This window comes from Balaenoptera borealis (genome assembly GCF_965194805.1).
Source record: "Balaenoptera borealis genome assembly, chromosome: 1".
NCBI classification, from domain to species: domain Eukaryota; kingdom Metazoa; phylum Chordata; class Mammalia; order Artiodactyla; family Balaenopteridae; genus Balaenoptera; species Balaenoptera borealis.
In genome coordinates this window covers 143,199,260-143,227,052 of record NC_138860.1, presented here as the reverse complement: position 1 = coordinate 143,227,052, position 27,793 = coordinate 143,199,260, and the positions used below count along the sequence as shown (strand labels likewise).

The 27,793-nt window shown below is 39.5% G+C and overlaps 1 protein-coding gene across 1 annotated transcript in view; it reads right to left on the bottom strand.

Moving 5' to 3' along the window:
• The window catches only part of LOC309620066 (uncharacterized protein C1orf87), a gene marked incomplete at its 5' end in the record, with an annotated part of 104,814 nt that extends 79,018 nt beyond the window's left edge, over nucleotides 1–25,796 (bottom strand). The window contains 5 exon segments of the mRNA XM_082376078.1: nucleotides 3,598–3,747; nucleotides 3,749–3,833; nucleotides 24,298–24,320; nucleotides 24,324–24,401; nucleotides 25,605–25,796. Of these exon segments, the coding sequence (XP_082232204.1) occupies nucleotides 3,598–3,747; nucleotides 3,749–3,833; nucleotides 24,298–24,320; nucleotides 24,324–24,401; nucleotides 25,605–25,796 (528 nt within the window).
• Between the last annotated feature and the right edge of the window lie 1,997 nt (nucleotides 25,797–27,793).

Genomic DNA, 27,793 nt, shown 5'->3' with positions numbered 1-27,793 from the left:
ACTCTACTTGGGACATAGAAGTTCAGTTTAGTGAAAGGTGGGGATAGAAGGGAAGTAGGCAGTGAACAGAGTTGAGTTGGTGCAGTAAGTCAAGGAGTTTGAATTTTCTACTAGGGCAGTGACGATTAAACAATGGTGTTCAAGTGTTTTAAGTAGGGGCTACACTTGATCAGTGGTTTTGAAATTCCTCCTAAAAGAGGTAGGATATATATATCCCTGCCCCATTGGTGTTGTGCTTTGCCATGTGGCTTGCTTTGGCCAGTGGGATGTTAGTGGATATGACATAAGCAAAGACTTAAAATGTACTTGTGGTTGAGTAATGCAGTTGTGTTTGTCCTCTTGAAATGTTTCCATTATCATGAGAAGAGCTTGCCTTGAGGAGCCCATTGGATTCCGAACAATAAGAAAAACAGAGCAGACTTGAACCAAATCTGCAGTCTGGAGCCAAGCCTCGAAAGTCCTACTGGAATAAATAAAAGCTGTCTTACTCACATATGTGATGTGAACAAAAACGATTATTGTTATAAACCACTCAGTATTGGGCTTGCTTGTCCCACAGCATTATTATTACCACAGCTGACCAATAAAGAGAAGAAAGCATAGAAAAATAAGTCCTGTTTTAAGATAATTAAAATCTTCCTACTGATGTGTAATGGTGGTCTGACTAGGATGATGGCAGAGGAAACAGAAGTAAGAGGACACTTTGAGAGACATAAAAAAGATGGAATTTAAAGGGCTGAGTGATTAGTTGGATATCAGAGTTAGGGATGGAGAGGAGGAAAGCATGCCCGGATTTCTTGCTTATGCAACTGGGAGAGTTGTGGGACCTTTCTGTGAGACACAGACCACAGGAAGAAGAGCAGGATCAAAGGTTTGGCTTTGAACTTGTTGAATCTCAGCTGCCAATGCACAGTCAAGTGGAAATGTCCCTGACATCTGTCTATTCATCTATAAAATGAGGATAACATCATGTTTCTCTACCTACCTCAATGGCTGTTGTGGAGAACAAACAAGATAAAACATGCAAAAGGACTTTGAAAAGAACATACTACCAATTAACTGTGATAATTATTAAAATTAAAGCACTAACACTTTCATTTTTCATGCTGCCAGATGCAAAAAGCACACTTTAATTTTAATTTTGAAACTGTGCTACTGAGTCTGTTTCTAGTCATACATTCTTTTTTTATTTTTTGAGAGAAGGCAGACCTGATGCTTCTGAGAAACAGTGTAAACAGCATATATGTATTTTCAAAGACATGGAAGGAGAGAATTTAGAGACAAAAGGTCCTAGGGCTGGCAGTGAGAAGAGCCAGGCTCTAACTGTGAGACCTTGAACCACCATATAAGCTCTCTGGGCCTCTTATTCTTCATTTGTGAAATGAAAGTTTGTATTTGTTGATTTCTAAGCTATCTTACTGTTCTTGGATACATGAAACTATGGATTCTCTTAACATTTTCAGCTTTACTTACCTCCTACTAACTATACTCTTCAAATTTATCTGTAATTTAGAACAGAGTTTCTTACTTGCCTGTCCTCACGCATGTTGGCTCAAGTCTCTATCAGTTACTTTTCTTTTAGAGCAAATTCAGCTGGTCCAGATTGCCTGTTACATCCCAGGCAGGAAGGCTTATTTTCATCTGTGTATGAGGAATAAGGACCTAGAAGGAGTTCTGATTGGTTTACTTCTTTCACCGTGGCAGGATTCCCTTTACCACTTAGTCAAGGTGGTAATGAGGGTCTCTGTGCCAGGCAACTGTGGCTGCCACCTGGCCACCCAGGACCATACACTTGGCAGACAGAACCAATTAGGCCCCCACTTCCTATGAGGTATTGCTGTGTTTGGTGGCTGGGTGTTAGCCCTGCGGAGCCTCCCATCAGAAACCTCCTTGAATCCTGGGAGAGGAGGGACAAATCATCTCCCTCTGGCACTACAGAGCTAGCAAAGAATCCAGATTGTGGAGGTCCAAGAACAGCCTACCCAATGAACGTTCTGCCTTTTACAATGGCTAATCCAGAAACTCTACCCCAAATGGGTAGCTTGATGTGATAGGGAGAGTGCCAAGAAACAAAATTTCATTTATAAGAGAAAAACTAGAAGTGACTTAAATGTCCATCAATAAGGGATTAGTTAAATGAGCCACGTTATATCCATATAAAAGAGTGAATACAGTTTGGGGATTAAGGACCTAGAACCTGGGCCTCAACTGTGGCTCTGCCACTTCTCAGCCTTATGACCTGGGCAAGGCACTTGACCTCTTTGCTTTTCAGTTCCTTCATCTATGATCTGAAGATAATAAGAGTTCCTACCTCATTGGATGCTTGGGGAGTAGTAAGTTAGTTAATATATGTAAAGAGCTTAGAATAGTGCCTGGCACATAGTAAATGCTATATAAGTGTTAGTTCTGATTATGACTCTCATAGAGACACTAAACATGATGCTTAGGATGAATTTTTTGAAGCTGGGGGAGAATTCTTGATATGAAGTGAATAGACCAGGATAACAAAGAGTATATATATAATGGTTCATATTCAGTGTCCATGCATGGAAGAAAGAAGAGAAAGAAATATACCACTATTTGATTGAGTTTTAATTTCTTCTTATTTATATTCTTCCATTTTACAAAATTTCTACATGAGTATATAATATTTTATGATTAGAAGGATCAATAAAAATTTTAGGAAGGAAAAAGAGAAGTCCTCAGTGTTTGAGACCTTGCAGAACATGGTCTGAGGTCCATTGGTGGACTGGTAACCACTCCAAAGTCTAATCTTTGCTGCGTTCTCGTGAGCAAAAGATCCCAAATCCACAGGATTTTATATTCTCATGACTGGAAACTAGTGAGCATCTGAGTGATTTAGTAAGAGCTATTAAAATTATAAACTAAAAATAGTTATGTTAGAGTTTACTGCAGACCCTAATTCAGTATTCTACTAAAATATCTGGCTGTTACTTCATGCTTGGCAGTACTGAAAAACTCCTCTCTATGTCTGTTTAATTGCAACTTCAGCAATTTTTGGAAACGGTACTTGTTACCAGTGAATCATTAGTTTGTCTTGATTTGGGTCCAGTTTTCAATTGCTGCTACTCTTGCTTTTTAATTACAAATTAATAATCATTTAGATTCATCATTACCAAGTTAGTTTGTTGTGGATTGTTTGGTTGATTCTTAACAGAGTGCAGTGATAATATATGTATATCAAGGTAGTTTAGGGCTGATAATTTTTTGATATCTAGACATATTTCATTGGATTTTGAATATAAATGATCTTTTCCTGTAATATTAAAGCAGACGAACCCTCCCCTTCCAGCACACCCCAAACTTTCATGTACGGTGACATCACTGTATAACTATAGCTGAGTTAGTCACAGATAGAATAGGTTGACCAATTCAGTTAGTGGTCAGCAAAGATGCAATATACAAAATGACCTTAAAATTCATTTTCAGATAAAAAAAATGATTCTAATTCTATCTGATGCAAAATGTGTTAATTACCATTAGTAGAAGTGTGTGTTGGTGTGAGTCTATGTTTCCGACCTAACTCTGAATTTTCCTAGCCAATTACCAAGAAAAGTTCAGGTATTTGTTACTCACTTTGCCATCCAGAAATCTGCAACTGAGTGCTCCCGTTAGGAGTTTCTGGTTGTCCTCTGGTTTCTGGTTTTTCTCTGGGTGCTTGCTCTTTTCCACATCATCTGGGTCATGATTGATTTGATGATCTGTGGGATTAGTAGAAGCTGGGGGGGTCTCTGCTAATCTGCTTTGCAGTACCAGTCACTGATTTCTGGAGTAATGTTTGAGTTTCTGCCTTCCAGTTCTCATTCTCCTTGCTGGGAAGAAACAGTTTTGCACTTTGTTACTCAGGGCAGACTCCATCTGTACTAGGCTGGCATAAGAAAAGGAAGGTATTAGCATGGTGCTGGGAACATTGGTAACTTAGCATGGCGTAATGAAGAAGTAAACGTTGGTCATTTGTCTAGGGATCATTTACCATAGAGAGACCATGTTATTCTCTTCTCAGGCTTTATCTTCCATATACTCATAATCTGTCCATCTGCTCCAAAACCCTTACTGTAAGAAATGGCAGTGTCAAAGATGAACCCTAAAAGTTATCACATATCTTTTTTACTTACAAGTCTAACAGGTATTTTCAGTGTTTGCAACTAGAAAAGGAAGAAAGTCAAGGCAGTTTGCCAGCTCCAGTTCTGCTCTATGTCTCTCCTTAATTGCCTCACTGTGAGGCTTCTTTTTATCTCAGTAGTCTTCCATTTAATTTTAATATTAATATAGAGGGGAAAAAAAAGAAAAAAACCTGTAGGAATGACTCAAAGAAATTTAAATAAAAAACAAAAATCTAAAAATTATTCAACTTTGTTTAATAACTAAAGACATACGTCAAAACAATTACAAGGTATTGTTTTATTTTTTAAACTTAATCTATTTTTTTATTGTTATTTATTTTTTAAATTTTTGGCTGCTTTGGGTCTTTGTTGCTGTGCGTGGGTTTTTTTCTGGTTGCAGCGAGTGGGGGCTACTCTTCGTTGTGTTGCACAGGCTTCTCATTGTGATGGCTTCTCTTGTTATGGAGCACGGGCTCTAGGCACACAGGCTTCAGTAGTTGTGGCATGCAGACTCAGTACTTGTGGTTTGTGGGCTCTAGAACACAGGCTCAGTAGTTGTGGCACATGGGCTTAGTTGCTCTGCGGCATGTGGGATCTTCCCAGACCAGGGCTTGAACCTGTGTCCCCTGTCCCTTGCATTAGCAGGTGGATTCTTAACCACTGTGCCACCAGGGAAGCCCAAGGCATTGTTTCAAATATAGAAAACTTCTTTGGAAATAAGAAAAACAAGTGTTTATGGTCACATAAATAGATATAATTCTTATAGTGGATGACCAGACTAAACATGTTAAGAGTCAGGAACTTGAAATTTTTAACCTAGCAAATCAGTTTTTAAGAATGTATATTAAGGAAAAAATGCAGAAAAAGAAAAAATTTAAACTCTAAGTATTTTTTAATAGATGGATGTGTTGAGTATTTCATTCTATGTTCATATGAGAGAATGTATGGAGCCATTAAAAAAGTTATGAATAATTTTACTGACAAAAGAAAATGTCTAGTTGTACAAATAAATGAAAAAATATAATTATCTTAACTATAAATTCATGTATAGATATATATGTGTTCATGTGTTAGAGTACATAATATATCTAGAAGGAAATATGTCAGAAGTAAACAGTAAGTATCTCCTAATAGAAGTTAGGATATTGCATTATGCTATATTATATCATATTATATCTTATAAAACTATTATTCTAAATTTCCTACATGAGGAAATGTTATTTTATTATCAGGAAAAATAAATTTAAAAATAGCTATGCCTTAGGCAGAACACTCTATGACATAAATCACAGCAAGATCCTTTTTGACCCACCTCCTAGAGTAATGGAAATAAAAACAAAAATAAACAAATGGGACCTAATGAAACTTAAAAGCTTTTGCACAGCAAAGGAAACCATAAACAAGACAAAAAGACAACCCTCAGAATGGGAGAAAATATTTGCAAATGAAGAAACTGACAAAGGATTAATCTCCAAAATTTACAAGCAGCTCATGCAGCTCAATATCAAAAAAACAAAAAACCCAATCCAAAAATGGGCAGAAGACCTAAATAGACATTTCTCCAAAGAAGACATACAGATGGCCAACGAACACATGAAAAGATGCTCAACATCACTAATTATTCGAGAAAGGCAAATCAAAACTACAATGAGGTATCACCTCACACTGGTCAGAATGGCCATCATCAAAAAACCTACAAACAATAAATGCTGGAGAGGGTGTGGAGAAAAGGGAACCCTCTTGCACTGTGGGTGGGAATGTAAATTGATACAGCCACTATGGAGAACAGTATGGAGGTTCCTTAAAAAACTAAAAATAGAACTACCATACGACCAGCAATCCCACTACTGGGCATATACCCTGAGAAACCCATAATTCAGAAAGAGTCATGTACCATAATGTTCATTGCAGGTCTATTTACAATAGCCAGGACATGGAAGCAACCTAAGTGTCCATCGACAGATGAATGGATTAAGAAGATGTGGCACATATATACAATGGGATATTACTCAACCATAAAAAGAAACGAAATTGAGTTATTTGTAGTGAGGTGGATGGACCTAGAGTCTGTCATACAGAGTGAAGTAAGTCAGAAAAAGAAAAACAAATACCTTATGCTAAAACATATATATGGAATGTTAAAAAAAAAAAAAAAGGTTCTGAAGAACCTAGGGGCAGGACAGGAATAAAGACACAGACCTAGAGAATGGACTTGAGAACACAGGGAGGGGGAAGGGCAAGCTGGGATGAAGTGAGGGAGTGGCATGGACATATATACCCTACCAAATGTAAAATAGATAGCTAGTGGGAAGCAGCCGCATAGCACAGAGAGCAGCTCGGTGCTTTGTGTCCACCTAGAGGGGCAGGATATGGAAGGTGGGAGGGAGACAGAAGAGGGAGGGGATATGGGGATATATGTATATGTATAGCTGATTCACTTTGTTATATAGCAGAAACTAACACACCATTGTAAAGCAATTGTACTCCAATAAAGATGTTAAAAAAATAAATAAATAAAATTAAAAAAAAATAGCTATGTCTTATGCCTAGAAGGTTGTATAAATTTTAGCTATTGTTATTGACACAGTGGAAAGGACCCATTTTACAGCATGTCACGTTATGTGAGCATAAAACAATTGCTACAATACTTGTTGATTTGAATAAGGCCAAGATTTGATGTATGTATATTTTTTACATTAATTATCTTAGTCATGGCAGCATGAGAAGCAAAGAAATCTTAAGAAAGAACTCTGAGGAACACCTACATTTACAGAGGGAAGAGCCCTAAAAGGAGATTTAGAAGAAATTCTAAGTAAGGTGGAAGGGAAACCAGGAGAGTGTGGTCTGGCAGCAAAGTGAAGAGAATGTTTCCAGAGAGAGGGCATAGTCAACAGTGTCATGTGCTGCTGAGAAAGATGAGTCCTGAAAAGTGTCCATTGAGTTAAGCCATAAGTATGTCCTCAGGAATCTTGATAAGGGGAGCTTCCTGAGGTAACAGAGGTGGACGCTAGAGTGAAGTGGTTTGAGGAAAGAGGGGAGACAAAAAGCTAAAGGTAGGAAGTATAAAGACATCTGTGATGAATTATGGCTGCAAGAGAGGAGAGCGATGGGGTGGTGACTGGAGTGCAATGTTGATTTCAGATAGGGCTTTGTTATTATTATGTTTATCTCCAAAATATATAAACAGCTCGTACAACTCAACAACAAAAAAACAAACAACCCAATCAAAAAATGGGCAGAAGACCTTAATAGACATTCCTCCAAAGAAGACATACAGATGGCCACTAGGCACATGAAAAGATGCTCAACATCGCTAATTATTAGAGAAATGCAAATCAAAACTACAATGAGATACCACCTCACACTGGTCAGAATGGCTATCATTAAAAAGTCTACAAATAACAAATGCTGGAGAGGGTGTGGAGAAAAGGGAACCCTCCTACACTGTTGGTGGGAATGTAAGTTGGTGCTGCCACTATGGAAAACAATGTGGAGGTTCTTTAGAAAACTAAAAATAGAATTACCATATGGTCCAGCAACCCCACTCCTGGGTATATACCTGGACAAAACTATAATTCAACAAGATACATGCACCCCTATGTTTATAGAAGCACTATTCACAACAGCCAAAGCATGGAAACAACCTAAATGTCCATCAATAGAAGAATGGATAAAGAAGATGTGGTACATATATACAATGGAATACTACTCATTCTTAAAAAAGAATGAGATAATGCCATTTGCAGCAACATGAATGCAACTAGAGATTATCATACTAAGTGAAGTGAGTCAGAAACAGAAAGACAAATACCATATGATATCACTTATATATGGAATCTAAAATATGGCACAAGTGAACATATCTACAAAACAGAAACAGACTCACAGACATAGAGAATAGACTTCTGGTTGCCAAGGGGGAGAGGCGTGAAGGAGGGAAGGACCGGGAGTTTGGGATTAGCAGATGTAAGCTATTGTATATAGAATGAATAAACAACAAGGTCCTACTGTATAGCACAGGGAACTATATTCAATATCCTGTGCTAAACCATAAGGGAAAGGAATATAAGAAAAAGCATGTCTCTATGTGTATCACTGAGTCACTTTGCTGCACAGCAGAGATTGGCTCAACATTGTAAATCAACTATATTTCAATTAAAAAAAACAAAATTATAAAAAAGAAACTAAAGATAGTAGGGACTTTAATATATTTAAATGAAGAGCCGGGACTTCCCTGGTGGCACAATAGTTAGGAACCCGCCTGCCAATGCAGGGGACACGGGTTCGATCCCTGATCTGGGAAGATCCCACATGCCGCGGAGCAACTAAGCCCATGCGCCACAACTACTGAGCCTGTGCTCTAGAGCCCGCGAGCCAAAACCGCTGAAGCCCACATGCCTAGAGCCCGTGCTCCGCAACAAGAGAAGCCACGGCAGTGAGAAGCCCGTGCGTATCAATGAAGAGCAGCTCCCGCTCACCACAAATAGAGAAAGCCCGCGAGCAGCAACGAAGACCCAAACGCAGCCATAAATAAATAAAAAAATAAATAAACAAACAAAAAAAATGAAGAGCCAACTGACCAAAGAAAAGGAGAGGATATCATTGATTAAATAAGGTGAACCCTGACAAAGTAAGATCTCTCAGAGAACAGAGATAGAAATGAAACTTCAGGGTGGGGAAGTAGGAAGATGGGTGAGGATGTAGGCAAATTCTAACGTTTGGTGACAGGAGACTGACCAAATTGCTGACAGCTTGAATTTTCTCTTTGACATACAAGGTATGGTTACCTGTTGGGTATCAAGAAAGGAAATGCTGCGGTAGGAAGTCTGAATTAAGGACATACAGCCTGACATAGCTTCTATAAAGAGTGGAAGAGAGCTGATCAGAAAAATAAGGAAGGTTGGCTGGGCACAACTGAGCAACCACTGAAGGTTGGAGACCATGGATTTTGCAGCACCAGCTGGAGAGGGCACACGCCCAGTAGTTCTCGTGGAGATGCAAGGAAGGCAGACAGCGGGGCTCGTCCAGGGCTGGGGCTTTGCCAGACAGGTGCAATCAAATGGCAATACAGCAAGATGGGAATGCTAGAAGATGAGTGTATATATAACACATAGTTCTTGCAATGAGAGAAGACATTAACATATGGTCCCTGACCTCAAGAAATTTCATTTCATTTCACTGTCCAAAAATAACAGAAATAATAAGGTTAACAACTGGTATAAACTTGCTTCTAGAAGTCAGGATAGTGGTTATCTTTGGGGGGGGGGGTATAAAGTCCAGAAGGGAACATCAGGGGGGCTTCTAGGATTTTGGTACCATTCTGTTTCTGGATCTGGATGTCTGTTGCAAGGGTAAATCAGGTTTGTGAAAATTCAGTGAGTGGTATACTTATAACATGTGCACTTTTATGTATAACATAGGTATATTTCTATAAAGTGTTAAAAGAAATTGGCATAAAATTTACATAAATAATATGAAATCTACCTAATTGGTATATAAATAAATGTCAAGTGAATGTTACAAAGAATCAGTGCTATTTGAAGTTCCTAAGAAAGATAAGTAACTATGGTTTGCAATGGTTGCAAAAATAATAGTATTACTGAGTATTTAGCTATATGACAGCCACATTATAGCCATTTACAAACATTCCTTTATTTAATATTTAGATCAACCGTATAGGTAGGTCCTCGTATTATTTTCATTTTAGGATGAAGAAATTAAGGTTCCGACAGTTCACGCGATTTGTCCAATTCTACATAGATACATCCACAGGGTCTAAGTCTTCTTGATTGCACCTTGATTGTTCTGAGTCAGGAAAGGATCCATGGAAGTTAGGGAATATGTGAGGAACAGAAATTAGAGGACGAGGCATGCAGGAAGTGCAGGATTAAAAAGCAAAAATGGTCATGGGGCAGACAGTTAACTCTTCTGGATGAAGGCAAGGGGGATGAATCATCTTTGCTTTAATCACCTTCAAAATCCTTTTGTGGGCAGTCTCAGGACAGAATTGCCTGAGAAATGTGAAATGTGACTGCTTGTCTGTTAAAACAGCCCCAGTAGATGTAAAATCAAAAATAACCTGTTAACTCTGTTCAAAGTAAAAGCTGTTTTTCTTTTTTTTAAAAACAAACAACATACATAGCACTTTAAAATTATGAGAAAGACTCCCTAGCTGAGAAATGGCACGTGTCTGCTATTAGCACAATTCGTCAACACGCGTTTGTTGTTATGTTGTTCACAAACCCACAGTTCTTTCTTCTAGGCTTGTGTGCTATCTACCTGCAGTATTGAAAATAGAAATTTGCCATTTCAAAGGAAGGAAAAAGATGTCATCAATACTGTCTTGGAAGCAAGACACAGCTAGCTTCCTCATATGTACTGCTAACCTCAGCTGCTGCTCTCAGGGATGCTGTGAAGGGTGTAGTGTCATCAGGGAACTATGGCAATTAGGGAGGATGACAGTAATGCTGGATGATAAATAAATGAGGAGAAAACTGTCCAATTGTCCCCTTTCTCACACTAGGCTCTTCCTGCAAATCAGCCCTTTAGTACCACCCTTTTGTAGAGCTCAGAGTCTCAGGATTAGAAAGAAACATTGCAAGGGTGTCTAGTAGCATCCTCTGCCCAAAGCAACGTACAGATCCCACACTGGCCCCACCTCCCATGCAACTCCATCTCACCAGATCTCACATTTGATTTGGATTACACCCCTCCTGAGAACATCAACTCGCAAATGGAGGACCCAGGGGGCTCAGCAAAAAGGTCACCAGATGCCATCTTAAAGGTCTGCCAGCCTTGGCAGAGACTCAGTGCTGCCAATTTCCAACTGCGTACCATCTAATAGGCCTCAAACCCTCTGGAGAAGACAGCCCGGAGTGTGCCAACACAGTGAATGGGGATCTAATTTCAGTAAATGAAAGCATGTTCTTGTTTGGAAGTAATAACAGATAATCAGCACAACCAGACTTCTCTTTTAAAAAGACAACAACAAAATAAAAAATAAAGTGGAACTGGGGAGGGGACTGCAGCTGAAAATCTCACCAAACTCCATGGGGAAGCTGAAACGTAAAGCCTGTGCTAATGTAGCAAATGTTGTGATGAAATGTGAGGGTTTTTTCCTCTTCTTTTCTTTTTACTCCCTGGAGCCATCCATATACTATTTTTTTTTTTTTTTTAAAGATATTCGCCATGTATTTCTTCTTTAGGTCTTTTTTTTTTTTAATTTATTTTTTATATTTATTTTTGGCTGTGTTGGGTCTTCGTTTCTGTACGAGGGCTTTCTCCAGCTGCGGCAAGCCGGGGCCACTCTTCATCGCGGTGCGCGGGCCTCTCACTATCGCGGCCTCTCTTGTTGCGGAGCACAGACTCCAGACGCGCAGGCTCAGTAGTTGTGGCTCACGGGCCCAGCCGCTCCGCGGCATGTGGGATCCTCCCAGACCAGGGCTCGAACCCGTGTCCCCTGCATTGGCAGGCAGACTCTCAACCACTGCGCCACCAGGGAAGCCCATCATCCATATACTATTATCATTGATGTTTAGTCTTCAGAAAGATTTTTAAAGTACATTAATTCCCAAACCCATGCCCAAATTATTTCTTCGTCATTGTAATTATGCTAGCTAACATGTCCTAAATGCTTATTTCTATGTGTCAGCCACTGTGTATAAGTTCACATAAATTATTTCATGTTATTCTAATAATCCTGAAAAGTAGGTATTATGATCATCATTGTACAGATGAGAAAACAAATCATCAGAGAGATTAAGTAAATTGCTCCTTGATAAACTGATAATAAGTAGAGATCTAGGGCTCAGACCCAGGTCTGTATGGCTCCAAAGCGTGTACTCCTTCCTCCACATTTCTCCTCAACTTCATACTCATAATAAACAGACTGGCTACTGTTAAACAACAGGATTTTGATTCTCTTTTAAAATGTTAATAAAAAATAATGTATATAGAAGTACCTAGTCCATCTTCCAAACTAGGCTTATAAAGTCCCTCTCAGAACACCCAAGTGGCCATCCTTCAGCTTTGGTTTGTACCTTCCCAGGGACAGGGGATTCATAACATTCTCAAAGTTATTTCCAAAGTATCCCACAACTCTCTTCATAGCACTGAGCCACATTCTGACAATAATGAAAATAACCAAAGTGTATTTTTCATGGCATTTTGCACTATACTACTTTACAGAATAAGAATAGTTTCTCAAATTGGGGCCATTTTGGCTGCAAAATTAGTAACCAGTTCAATCACCAGTTGTTCTTTGGTATGATTTACTTCCCCCCACCCTTTTCTTTTCTTTTTTAATTGAAGTATAGTTGACTCACAATGTTATATTAGTTTCTGATGTACAGCACAGTAATTCACTATCATTATAGATTTTACTCCATATAAAGTTATTATAAAATGTTGGCTATATTCCCTGTGCTGTACATTTTATACATGTTTTATACCTAGTTGTTTGTACCTCTTAGTCCCCTTCACCCATTTGCTCCTCCCCCAACCCCTCTCCCCTCTGGCAACCACCGGTCTGCTCTCTGTAACTGCGAGTCCCTTTCTGTCTTGTTATATTCATTTGTTTTATTCTTTAGCTTCCACATATAAGTGAAAACATACAGTATTTGTTTTTCTCCATCTGACTTATTTCACTAAGCATCCAGGTCCATCCGTGTTGTCATAAACGGCAAAATTTCATTCTTTTTTATGGCTAAGTAATATTCCATTGCATATATAATGTTCTTTATCCATTCATCTGTTGATGAACACTTAGGTTGATTCCATATCTTGGTTACTGTAAATAATGCTGCTATGAACATTGGGATGCACATATCTTTTCAAATTAGTGTTTTCATTTTCTTCAGATAAATTAACTCACAGAAGATGATATCCCAACATACCTACTCTTCTGAAACCTTCTTTTTACACGTAAATCCAATTCTACAGCATTAGGCATATTTACACCATGGATGTCTTCTTCTATTTTGCTTGTTTTTTAGCTATGCATTATTACCTTCTTTGTCAGGGTTGCAGCAAGCATCCAATCCACTCACTGTCTTCAGGTTATGTTGTCTTCAAAGATCTCACAGTTAAGTGGGAAAAGCAGACATTTAAGCAGAAAATTATAATACAATGTGATAATTGAAAAAATAGAGTATGTATAAAAGAGATATAGAATCACAGAGGGTTGTCAAACCAAATCTGCTTAAGAGGAGTGGAAATGACTCCATGAAGGAATTGATTTATAAGATAGCAGTTGAAAGAGAAAGGAAGAGGTGAGAAAAGATTCCAGATAGAATGAAGGGATTGTTCTTGGAGAAAAAGACAGTGATTGAACTTTAGACCACCTGAGGAGGGTCAGAATTGTGCAGGGTGCTGGATAATAAGATAGAAACTTGGGTCACTCTGAACTTATTAAATCAGAATTTCTGAAAGCAGGACAAGAAAATTTATATTCTCATCAAACACCTCAGATGATTCCTATGTACACTGAAGTTTGAGAAAAAATGGCATAGATGATGAAAAAGGAAGGTCTTTTCCATAGTTGTGCAAAATGTACAAATAATTTCAGGCAGTGGCTAAGGACGTGAGCTATATGTCCAAGAGACCTGGTTTTGAGTCCTAACCCCAAACGTAACTTGTGTGATTTTGATAAGTTATTTCACATCTCTAATTTTCAGTTTCTCATCTGTGAGATTAGAAAAATAATACATATCAAGATAAGATGTATAAAATATTTAGCACCAAGCCTGGGTTCCCAGTCAGCCCATGACAAATTAATTTTATTTTAGTCCTAAGTTAAAGTGCTATCTCCTTTATCAACACCTTTCTCATCACCCAGGTACAGAAGGGGTGCTCTTTCCTTTGGATCCCCAAACTTTCTTTGTTGGTAGGTAAAACTAAAGTGCGAAGGATCAACATTTCACAGTTCATAGGAACTGAGGAAAATCTATTTAAACAGATAAAAAGACAGAGTTCATGTAATCTCTCCCACCACCTTGTTATTTACTAATAATAGTAAATACAAGTTATAGAAATCACCCACTTTAAAAAAAAACAAAACAGATTAATTCATATTTAAAATCTGCTCTGATAAAGCACAATTCTTTGGAATCACATTCCTTAATTTTACAGAAAAAAAACAAAACAAAACCCCAAACACTGTTGTATCAAAGTGTCCTCAGGTGAATTATACCCAGGAGCTGTGCAGACTGTGCTGTTTTTAAATCTTTGAGCCAACAATTTCAATTATAGGCTTGAAATCGAACGTTCTTTGCACTTGCATTCTCCCCTGTTTCTAAGCAAGATGATTGTGCAACTGCCTGGCCTCTTCACCAATTATCTCCGTGCTTTAAGGCACAGCTCTGAGCCAGGTTTTCCATCCATGCTCTGAGATCCTTGAACAGCTCCTACAGTTCTCCTCTCTCTGTAACACGTTCTGGATATATCCGCAGGGTCTATGGGAACAAGGAGCAATAATGATTGCTATAGGGGTTTTGTTTAATTAGATTGAACTAAATCAGTGGTATGTAAAGAGACCATGGATTTGAAAAGTGTACTATAGGAAAGGAGGGGAAGAATGAATAGGCAGAGCACAGGATTTTTAGGGCAATAATACTCTGTATGATACTATAATGGTGAATGCATGCCATTATACATTTGTCCAAACCCATAGAATGTACAGCACCAAGAGTGAACTTTAAGGTGAACCATGGACTTTTGGTGATTATTATGTGTCAGTGTAGGTTCATCAATTATAACCAATGCACCACTCTGGTGAGGGATGTTGATAATGGGGAAAACTACGCATGTGTGGAGGCAGGAGGTATATGGGATGTCTCTATACCTTCCTTTCAATTTTGCTGTGAACTTAAAACTGCTGTTAAAAATAAAGTCCTAAAAAAAGTGTACTGCATAAAAATAAATCTGTGCTTTCTCAAAATTATAAGTGGTTAAACTATATGTGGCAAGGTATTACGTTATCTCTTTATAGAAAGTTTCCCTGTACGTATACAAGAACTTATGTTTTGTTTTGCTCTTAAACCAAACTAGGATTATACAGTTTTGTGATCTTTAAAAATTTTTCCAGTTGACAATATAATGTGGATACCTTATGCATCAATGTTTATGTATCCACAATAACATTTAAAGTGTCTAGATAGTATTTCATTGTATAGCTATACAAGAGTTTATTTAACTAGTCCTCTATTATTTGGGAACATTTACTGTTCTCAAATTTTTACTAGTTTAAATATTGCTTCTCTGCTGGACATTTTCCTTTTCTCCGACTTCCTTGCGTCCTCATCCACTCTGAGAAGCTGACCTTTGTGGACTGATCAGCTGGTCCGCTCCCATGTCTTCTGATTCTGGCCCTGGCAGGAGATTGGTTCTCCCTGCAAGAGTTCCTCAAGCTACTTGTGTCTTTTACCCAAAGGTCACTACTTTTCTCCAGGTGGCCTGAGTTACAGAATGCTTCCACCTCAATAACATTCCCCTTTTCCTATCTCTGCAGACCTTGCAGCTGCTAGCCCATGATTCCTGTACTATGTCTTGCAATTCTTTTACTCTTGTAAACAAATCCTCCTAATTTGAGTTATGTAATCTGTTTCCTACTGGACCCAGACTTGTATATGCTTGTGTACATTTTTGAAACCAAACCATTACATCCACCCATAATTATTTCCACAGAATTGATTCATAGGTGGTGATTTGATGCCAAAGCACATACACTTTTAAGGCTTTTTATAAGTATATCTAAAAACCAATAGCATATGAGTACTCTTTTTTTTTTAATTTAAAAAAATTTTTTTTTAATTTATTTAATTTTTTTTTTTTTTTGAGTACTCTTTTTCCTTAACCCTTGTCAACCTGGGTATTTCCATTATAAAAACATTTCCAATTTGATTGGTAGAAAATAATATCTCACTGTTGTTTAAACTTCATTCATTACCACTCAGGTTAATTCCCCACCCCACTCCCCCAACCATACATATATATCTAGTGTTCATTTTTATTTCTTCTTTTGTGAATTGCCTGTCTAGATCTTTTGCCAGTTTTTGAAACTGGGCTGATCATCTTTTTCCTATTGATTTGTAAGTGCTCTTTATACATTAAGAGGATTAATTTTTTCCTGTCATATATGTTGTAAATAGTGTTTTGTTTTTGCCTTTTACTATTTATTATATTTTTGGAAGTGTAGGATTTCAAATGGTAAAGTAACAACTTTTGCCTCACAGTCTCAAGATTTAAGATCAATGGCCACCTATTTTTTACACCATTAATTTGACATTTACTCACATAAAGCCCTATACTCTAATTTAAAGCTCTATGCCTATGTCTTGGGCTGGAGGCATATGTCCCAAACAGTATCTCATGCTCCTTTTTACTTCTCACAGTGTCTAGAATAATAATAATAACTTAAAACCTATTGTAGGAGGTTAATAAAAAAGAAAAAAAACAGTGGAAAGGGCATAGGAGAAGTATGATTTTTAGCATATTACTTCATTTCTTTGAACTTGTGAAAACATAAACAATTGTTTGTGCTCTGATATCGTTCTGTTTTAGGGAGAGATTGAGTTCATGGATAGTAAGGTGATATGTAGATTATATAGCAAGAAATACAATAAACAAAGATAAATTATTACAATTAGTTATTTCTTTAAAAAAAATAAGTACGTATTTGAATTTTTAAATCACAAAGTTTATCCAGGTTTTATGTAGGGACTATAATTGATTGCTGCTACCATCTCCTGCCTGGATTACCATAATGACTCCCTAAATGGTCTCTCTCATTTTACTCATGCCTCTTCCAGTTTATCCTCCACTCAGCAGCCAGAACCATCCTTTAGAAAGCATAAATTCGATTGTGTCCTCCACTGCTCTCAATTTTCCAATGTCTTCCCATTCTACATAGAACAAATCCAGAGTTCCTATCAGGGACCACATGGCCCATGATCTGAGCCCCGAGGGCCTCCCTGATCTCATTTCCTACGCCCCTCCCCTTGTTCACTAGCTCCACCAACTCTAGCTTCCTTGCTCCTCCTTAAGCACACCAAGAGGCTTCCTATTGGCTGTTCCCTCTGCCCAGAATGCTCTTTCCTCAGCTATATGCATAGTTTACTCTCTGTGTAGAACTGTGGAGGCACGGGGATGGTGATGAACACCTGTGGTGTCGCTTGGTACAGACTGAATCTCATGGGTGGAAAATCAGCAGCTACGCAGCTGCCCTGATCTCTGGGTGCTGTGCTCCTGGGAAGTGACACTTTGGCACTTTGTAAAAAGCAGGCATAAGGCGACCTAGTACCAAAAAAATCTGCTTAGACTCCAGATGCTCAGCTTAGGTGCTATTTGTAGCAGTTGTTGGGGAAAGCCAAATGTCCAATATCTGGAGAACTTTGGGTCTGTGGGAAGTTGCAGCCTCTTCTTCTGGGGCAGGAGAGTGAAGAAGAAACTACTAGTTCTATGGAAAGTTGGAATCTGGTGAGCCACACCCACCGGGATAGAGTTGGGCTAGTCTTAGCCAGCTCACTGCTAGCTAACCATGGATAAGTCTCATTGGGTAGTTCTGACTCATCTTTACACAGTCTCAGTTAAATGCCATTTGCTTAGACAGGCCTTCTGGGAACATCCCTTGTGATTCCATATACCCTTATGACCCTCCTCTATTTTTCCTCATTGCACTATCCTCACTCGAATGGTCATTGTTTACCTATTTGTTGTATGTCTCCCATCACTAGAATTTTAGGTAACCTGCTCTGTCCCTAAGGCTTGACACTCAGCAAGTACTCAATTAATGTTTGTTAACTGAAAGGATGTCAATTCCATATATGCATTAATTTCTAAAACTGTTAACATTAACACTTTAAAAGAATTCAAGAAACTCAAAAATATTGTATTAATGCGAAGGGCTTTGAGGGATTAAAAAATGACAGAATATGGGCTCCATGAGAGTCATGTGGAAAAATAAAGAATTTTGTATTTATTGGCTCTAAACATCAATGTACATTATTACAAATATTTGCTATTCTTTCCCATAAAAACTCAGAGTCAGCTTCCCCTGTGCTTATCAATCCTATACCAATAGCAATGTAACTGGAATAAAATGCTTTGGGTCATTGATTCTTGGCATGGGAAGGAACTATAGAGTCCAACTTTATTCACCAGAAGCATCTCTACTCACAGGGGTTTCTTGAAAGTGACCCAATTCCTCTTTTATTTAACAACTCAATTCCCAGATTCTATAAATGTTCCCCTAGGCCACATGTCACACCCTGGAGCTTCCATAATGCCACTCCTTTAGTGCTTGCACCTTTAGCGTGCCAGGATCCCTCCTAAAATGTGGCATCCAGGATGAAGAATAGTACTTCCAGGTGACAGGTCTAGTTCTGAGTATGATGCCTGCCTCCTGCCCCACCCCCCATTCCTCTATCTGGACACCTTTGGCTCATGCTGACCTTAAACACAAGTGTACAGGGGAAAACCCTCCATTTTATCCTCCGCTCTACTCTCTACTACTACCACACACTACTGGTCATCAAATATGTGTGGGTTTTCCCCACTCCAAGCAGTTCTTTGACATCAGCTGAGGGTCCTACATTTCAATTCCGTTCTGACACTATCTACCTGGAGTTAGCACTGATGCCATAGGTTAAGGGCTCAGTCACACAAGACTGCCCTGCCCCCTTCAGGTGTCAGTCACAAGTCCAGGTTGTTACCTATGTTTCTGACAGGGTGGCTATAAATTAGGGTTCCCACAATTCCCTCCTCAGGTTTGATGAATTTGCTAGAGTGCCTCACAGAGCTCAGGAAAACCAGCTACTTGCTAGATGACTGGTTTACTGTAAAAGGATACAACTCAGGGACAGCCAGATGGAAGAGATGCAGAGGGCAAAGTATGTGAGGAAGGGCATGGAACTTCCATGCATTCTAACATAGTATAACACCCTCCCAGCACACAGATGTGTTCAGCAGCCTAGACGCTCTCTGAACCCCATACCTTTGGGATTTTTAGGAGGCTTCATCATGTAGTTATGATCAATCATTCACTCAGTCTCCAGCTTCGCTTACCTCTAGGAGGATAGGGTGGTGTCAGGGGCTGAAAGTTCCAAGCTTTTAATCATGGCTTGGTCTTTCTCGTGACCAACTTCCATCCTGGAGCCACCCAGGATCCCACCAAGAGTATCCTCATTAGAACAAAAGACACCTTATCACTCAGGAAATTCTTAGGGCTTTAGGAGCTTTGTGTCAGGAACCAGGGTCAAAGATTAAATAGTAGAACAAATGATACTCCTAGTGCTCTTATCTCTTAGGAAATTGTGAGAGTTTTAGGAGCTCCATGCCAGGAACTGGGTGGGAGCAGAGACCAGTATGTATTCTTTTTTTTTTTTTTAAAGGAATTCCTTTATTTTTATTATTTATTTATTTATTTATTTATTTTTGGCTGTGTTTGGTCTTCGTTTCTGTGAGAGGGCTTTCTCTAGTTGCGGCAAGCGGGGGCCACTCTTCATCGCGGTGCGCGGGCCTCTCACTATCGCGGCCTCTCTTGTTGCGGAGCACAAGCTCCAGATGCGCAGGCTCAGTAGTTGTGGCTCACGGGCCCAGTTGCTCCGTGGCATGTGGGATCTTCCCAGACCAGGGCTCGAACCCGTGTCCCCTGCATTAGCAGGCAGATTCTCAACCACTGTGCCACCAGGGAAGCCCTCTTTTTTTAAATTTAAAATTTTTTTTCATTTTTTATTTTTTCGGCTGCACCGCACAGCTTTCGGGATCTTAGTTCCCCAACCAGGAATCGAACCCGGGCCCTTGGCAGTGAAGGCACGGAGTCCTAACCAGTGGACTGCCAGGGAATTCCCAGAGACCAGTATGTATTCTATTACTTCACAGTAAGTAAAACCCAAACATTTATTCTATACAATCACTTACATGTACCCTTATCTAAAGACATACTTTACATATATTTCTCTTGATTTTATCTTGCTGGTTTTCGCTCATTTTCCTGCCAAGTCTTCCCAGCATTCTACTACTTATCTGTTTACTAAAGTGATTTGTCTATCTTCCTTCAGTTGGGGATTTCAAAAAATGTTGACTAAGAACAGGGTCACACATAAATCCTCTCAACCTCTCCACCTGCAACACATTGTGTTTACATCCATTGTTCAGTCACAACCAGGTTAGTACGTCGCCTATCTTAATACTATTCAGTCCAGAATTCTCTGCCTTATTTCAAGACTTTGTGAGAAAAATGTGCCTAATCACTCACTGAAATTAACCAATACTGTGCTTTATGATTCCCTTCATCTGCACTGCAGTAACCTCATCAATAAAGAGAATGCGGTCAGTTTAGCATGCTCTGTTTTTTAGTCAACATGCACCAACCCTTAGTGACCATCACCTTTGTGTTTTGTTCTCACATCTAATATATTTAATTCTTTGGCCTGCAATTTTGCCAGGGGTTGTCCACAAGCCTCAAGTTCTGTGATTTCATTACCAACTTTTATCTCCTTTTAGAAAATGAGGTATTTGTCTCAAGTCAACTGGCATATGTTCTTCTGGATCAGCTATCAGATGACTCATCAGGGTTCCATAGTAATATCTTCATGCTATTTTAGCAACATGGGCCTTTAGACTTGGATTTAAAGCACTAAGAATTGTCTTTCTAGATCTTTCCTTTTCTTGGCATCTATTGTACTCTAATTCATTTATTAGGCTTTCAATATGTACAAGACTTTGCACTCAGTGCTGAGAGTACAGTTGTACACATTGAATTTACAGGTAAATGGGGGGAACACAGAAACGCATAGGAAATTGTCAGAGTGCAATAATCCCTATGAATGCTATGGGAGCCCACAGGGGGAGGAAGGCAGGCAAATCTGAGGTTGGTGATGGTGGCATTTCATTAAATTTGCATTTTAAAAAGATGGTGCTAGCTATACTTGAGAATTGGGCTTCTCAAACACTAATGTTGCATAGGTCTCACCTGGGAATTGACAACAGTGTAGATTCTGACTCAGTATGTCTGGAGAGGGGCCTGAGAGTCTGCATTACTAACAAACTCCCAGGTGAGGTTGATGTTGATGGTCCATAGACTACCCTTTGAGGAACAAGGATTCAGAGAATGAATGAGAGAATGAGATTAGAGGCAGGGAGCAGGGTTAGAAGGCTGGTGTAGGGATATATGAGGAAAACGATGATGGCACAAACTGAGGGACACCTGCTTAACTCTTTAAGCCGGTACCTTGATCTTTTTTGTGAAAAATATGTATTCTAAGTAGGCATTGAGTATTTTCCGTTCATCTCCTGTTAGTAACTGTCCAGGCTAAGCTAAAAAAAGATGGAGGGAGTGCTATTCCAGTCTTAATTCTTAATAAGTGGCCTGACTTTAAGTTCACTGAGGCCTCAGTTGTCTCACCTCATCTGTAAAATGGGAGACTGGTTGTTATGAGTTATGTGCCCCCTCCCCCAATTCATATGTTGAAGTCCTAACCCCCAGTATCTCAGAATGTGACCTTATTTGGAAATAGGGTGACTGCAGATGTAATTAGTTAAGATGAGGCCATGCTAGAGTAGTAGAGTTATAAGCCAGCTGACTGGTGCTCTTATGAAAAGAGGAAATCTGTACACAGACACATATACAGGGAGAGGCAAGGAGAGAGACCTGGAACAGAAGGATCCTTCCTGGGCACCTCAGAAGGAGCAGGGCTCTGCCGACACCTTGGTTTTGGCTGACTAGTCTCCAGAACTGTGAGACAATACATTTCTGTTGGTCTAAGCTACCCAGTTTATGGCATTTTCATACAGCAGCCCTAGCAAACTAATAGACTGATTTGTACCCTGAAGATCACTTCTCTGTCTGATATACTATCCATCTTTTCCACACATCCTATAAGAAATCTGAACTAAATGTGGTTACACAAGAATAGTTCTATTTTTCCATCCATTATTAATTTGTAATTTTTTTTTAATCCAGATTTTCCTTATAGAGACTTCTTCCTCTTTTGGCTTTTACTTATGTTTCTTATGTACATGTTTTACTTATGGGTTCAACTGATTCACCCCAAAGAAAACACCTTCTTGAGGCCCTGGCTGAAAGGTGTAGATGTAGCATGACTAAAATGTTTTTTAGAGTCAGACTTTGGAACATGCAAAGGCATGGTAGTGGTGGGTCTGTCTTTAACTCAGCAACAAGAAGCCTCTTGAGAGTTACTTATTTTTGAACCATACAAGAATATTTTAGGAAAGCTTGTTAACTGTCCTATGTCATTCCAGCAACAGTAACATCAAGTCCATAGAAACAGAAACAGAAAACTTATCTTAAGATTAAAAAAATAACAATTGTTTTATTGTCTGTGTCATAGAAGAAACAGAACTGTGTCTTTTATTTCCAATTACTGTAGTTGATGTAATGTACTCTTATTTCCTGAATCTAAAGTTTAAAGAATAAAGAGAAATAAATACAGGTACCTTCTCATAAGACAGATGGAATTTTTCTCTACTTTAAAAGGACAAGGATGCTTCCCTTACCTCCCACCCCCATTAGGAATGTATTAGACTCCGATACCCTGGAAAAAGGAAGGGGCTGGGGATGAAGGGCTTAAACAAACAACCTCAAAGAGGAATGGAAAGTAGTAGAAGAGCAGTGTCTTCCAGGTAGAAGGAGAACTGAGCAAGGCATTCCAACTGATCTTATTTACTTTTCTGGACAACGACTTGGATTTGTCAAGATCAGCAGATCTTGAAACAATCACTTATCACAGTATCTTAGTTTCTTCATCTACAAAACAGAGATAACCTGGCATAGAATATAAAAGGGATGCCAAGTGTTTCATAGAAAGAGATTTGATTTTTTACTTAATGTCTTGTATCCATGGAAAGATTTGCCTCAATAATAATAGCAGAACCATTTACTAAGCACGTTGAATATACTTCTAGGCACTGGAAAGATGTTTTGCATACTTTTTCTCATTTGATCCTCACAACAACCCTACTAGATAGATGGATTTTATCCCCACTTGATAGAATTTGAGGCCAGAGATGTTAATTCACTTTCTCAATGTCAAAAGTCTAGGAAGGCACAGAGCCAGGATTCAAACTCACATCTCTCAGGTCTGTAGGGATCTCAAATGTATGACTCATGTGCTGCAAAGCTCACTTCCTGTGCCATGACAGACATTACTAATTGATTACAGTACTCACTTTGGAATCTCTTGGGGCAACCGTACTGATTGGTGGGGAGGTAAAGCCCATTTGCCCTTCTAAAGCCTATACTCCATAACAGTAGTCCTCATGGCCTCATCTTCAGGGATTCTGATTTAATAGGTCTTGGGTTGAACCCCACATCTTTATTTTTAAGGACTCTCCAGGTGATTCTGATGATAGACAGGTTTGGTGTCCACTGCTTTCTGAACCTATGTTCAATGAGGTTAGATCTTTTTGTTTCTCTATTTTTTTGGTCTGTGAGTTTCTGAAATAGAGGAAAGAACTAAGGAAATCATTTTAGGAGGGAAAGGCAATTACTAACTGGCTGCTATTTATGGAATGTCTACTAGATGCAAGGCAGAGCTAGTATCTTCTTTTTCTTATGCAAACCACCAAAACTCTGGAAGGAAGAACTGGTCACTTTTCTGTGCCAAACATCTAGAGAATTTTAGCGATATATGAGTGTCCCCCTTCAAGTGTGACTGTGATGTGTTTAGAGGAAGAAAGCCCTCTTAGTTATGTTCTGAGAAGCCCCTACTGGAGGAGTATGGATTATGAAGAAAAGTAAGTGAAACTCTTACAATTTATGACTCATTACCAATCCCACTCCTTTAATTCATAACAATTTGATTAACAACCTTCCTCTCTCCCTCCCCACCCCCCAAAATTACTACAGGTGGTAGATTACAAACCTGATGAGGAGAAGCAGCAATACTCCATTAATATTTATAAATGTCTCAATGCTTATATTTCCCATCTATTTGGAAAATCAGCCCAAGTAATTAAGGAGTATGGGGAATTACAAAGATGAAAACTTTAGGAAAACACTGTGCATAGAAGTTATCAACACTATTTTACTTTTACTGTTGCATCTTAATGACTTAATTTTCCATGGACAGCATTTTTAAAATGTAAATTTCTGGGTTAAAAAAAACCCTTCATTATCATCCAAGCAAAACAGGTATTTTTCAAATAGTAAACTTACATCTTTGGCTTCTCCACAAGGTATCAAAAGTGTTTACTTCCAATGATTTTCACCATCATCTCAGGCATCGCATTTGATCCACGGGCAGTCTTCCAAACTGAAGACTAATTCTCAAAACCTCTTCAAATCCTTGGGGGTGGAAAATAAGTAAAACTCTTTCTCTGGATTTTCCACTAGGCAACTGTAGCATCCTTGTCAATAATAACAACAACAATAATAGCAAGACCAAGTGCTTTTCCTATATTATTATTTCAATATTTCTAATAAAATCATGAGAAAGATACTCTTAATTACTATTATCATTCTTGTCTTACAGTTGAGGAAACAGGCATAATGTAGCTAAGTAACTTATCCAATATCACATAACAGTAATTAGCAGGGTTGGGAATTCCACCTAAGAGAGCTGCAAAACTGGTTGACAGCCATTCGGTGACTCTGCCTTCCTGTACTACAAGTCAAGTGACAGGATTCTTGTGAGATCAGAGAGGAAACCAGGGCTTTAGAGGGACGTGTGAAGAATTCAAATTCAGTTTTGAAGCTCAGTTTCCCCATTTATGAAACCAGAATAATTCCAGTTCTGCTCTCTGGATTTAGGGATAAGCCAATGAGATCATGCATCTGAAGGAGCACTGTGCATAGAAAAGGGGATTTTTCTCGTTATCACTGATCTGTTTCTGCAACAATGCAGTGGATCTAAAATTGAGATCCAGCACTAGATATTCATTGCATGTTTAAACAGGTCTGATGCCAGGGGAAACTTAGAAGTTCTATAAACCTGGTCCCAGGCTAACCATTCCCTATCAGAGGCTCTCAGAGATTGAAAGGCTTTTCGAAATCATTCTAATCCAAATGCTCCCTCTACAGATTGGGAAACCAAGGCCCAGAGAGGGTGTTATTTGACCAAGGTCACACAGCGAGTGAGAGCATACCTGTTTCCAGTACCCTGGTCTGATAAGTAGACCAGGGCTCTTCCCAAAACCCTAGCTTCACTTAGTGTGTGGTCAGCAATATGACCTGCTCTGCGAGGGTAGCCCCATCCCTACAACTTCTTTGAAGCTATCTGGAAACTTCAAGGACCAGAATTTGTGATTATGGGGGTCCTCTCTACCCAGCAGCTGCGTGTCAGTCCTCTCCCTGGAGAGCTCAGAGGGGGCGGCCTTACCGCTCTGGCGACTCAGGGGTTTGTGGTCAGTGCTCCTCCCCAGGATCCCGACCTACGGAAGCCTGTGGGGACCGGGGTGGGGCGGGAGACCGGAGCCCAGGAGTCGGGCCAATCACAGGGCCCCGCTCCTGGGCGGAGGCTGCACCAGCTCCCGGTCGCTAAGGACGCAGAGGGCTGTTGCTGGGCGGGGACCAGATCGCCTACCTGCGGGAGGCTGGGGCCTTCTCCGCGGGTGCCCAGGGTGTAGCTGCTGAGAGGCGAATAGTCTGGATGTTTTTTTCAAACCTGGTCTTTGGAACTTCCTCGAAGATCTGTGAGCGTCCTTCTTGAAGTCCATCTCTCTCACTTGTGTGGTCACGCCTGTCCCACTCTTTCCCTTAAGCTTCATTTTCCTTTATGAAGTGTGCACGCAGCTGGGAATCTTACACTTGTCGCTTCAAATCCAGGCTCTTCCACTGTATGGCTTTGCATAAATCCGTTCTTTTCCCTGAGGTTCAGTGTCTCAACTGCAAAATGGAGGAAAAGTACTAACAGGGACATAAAGTAAGTTGGTGATGCAATTAAATAAGAATATTTAAAAAAATAATTTCGAGTGATATCCACCTGCCACATCCCTCATTTGAACCAGATAAATATTACCTTGTAAGTTAACAATTGCCAATAAAATAATTTTATTTCGATTTTAAAGATTAAGAATACAAGGCTTGAGGTATTGAGAAATTAGCCAAGACCATACAGAGGTAATTGACAGAGGCAAGATTTGAATATAAACCTACATATATCCAAAATTTCTAGGCATTTTTTATTATGCTAAAAGTCTTCAGCAAATGTGGGTAAAGGCACTTTAAACTGACTCCAGAATGGTGTTATTTCCATCAGCAGCAGCAGCAGTCCCAGCATCCACACCCAGTGCCTCCTGCCCTCTGGCTGTGTTTTGTGCTTTACTGTATCATCTACTGGCACATGCTGCCAGAGATGGATGACATACTGGCCTCCCCTCTAGGGCTCACTCTCTAGTGGGCAAGACATACAGGCATATTCTATGATATACAAAGTGCCAGGGGAGTAGAGGAGAGGGGGCAGCTCCCTTCTCACTCCCCCAGTCCAGCTTTCACATGGTCACCAGATCAGTCCTCCCAAGGTACAACTCTGATAAGCCCCCTCCTCTAGTCCAATGTCTCAAAGGCCTCCCATCAGCCATGGAGGATGTCCATGGTTTCCAAGTCTTCTATGCCCTGGCCTCAAGCTAGACCTAACTTGCTATCCCACTACTTCTCCCAGACTTGCTAAACTCCATTCAACCTGGTCCACTCACTGGCCTGAATCTGCCTTTCATTTCTCTGCCCCTGTGCCTTTGTTCACTCTCTTCCCTCTGTCTACAATACCCTTCTGTTTCCTCATTGTGTCAGCCTGCTCTCCATTCTTTAAGTTCCATCTCAAATGGCCAAAAGTATGTACCTGAGAATCAGATACCTTGGGTTCAAGTCCTGGCTCTACTAGTTCAATGTGATCTTACTCAAGTCACTTAATGTCTTTATACCTTAGTTTCATCTTCTATAAAATGAGGGTGATGTTTTGTAAAGATTAATTGAGTTATATAAATAAGGCATTTAGAACAATGCCTGACGCATAAGGAGCAATATAAATGTTGGCTCTCATCATTATTATAATTATCTGTCAAGAAGCCAAACCAGATTCCAGAAGCTGAAAAGGATTTCTCCATTCTCTGTATAATTTGGTTTCTCTTTTATAAAACGTGTCTTTCTTTGCCTGTTTGCATCAGTTATCATACCTTCCAGGACTATGCTTGTGGTAGGCTGAATAATGGCCCCCCAGATGTTCACATCCTAATCCTTGGAAGCTATTAATGTTACCTTCTGTGGCAAAAGGGACTGTGGATGTGATTAAGTTAAGGATCTTGAGATGAGGAGATTATCCTGGATTATCCAAGTGGGTCCAAATATAATCTCAAATGTCCTTAAAAGAGGGAGGCAGTAGGAGATTTGACTACAGAAGAGGAAGTAGGAGATATGACCTTGAAAGCAAAGGGTTAGAGTGATTTGAAGAAGAGGTCCTGAGCCAAAGAATGCAGGTGGTCTCCAGAAACTAGGAAAGGCAAGGAAACAGATTCTCCTCTAGGGCCTCCAGAAGGGACCACAGCCTGCTGATCCCTTGACTTTAGTCTCACTTTAGTGAGACTGCTTTTGGGCATCTGGCCTCCAATTTGTGTTGTTATAAACCACCAAGTTTGTGATAATGTATCTATTATAACAGCCATAAGAAATTAATGCAATGCCACTGAAGGATCCACTTCTTTATAGAACTGATCATACT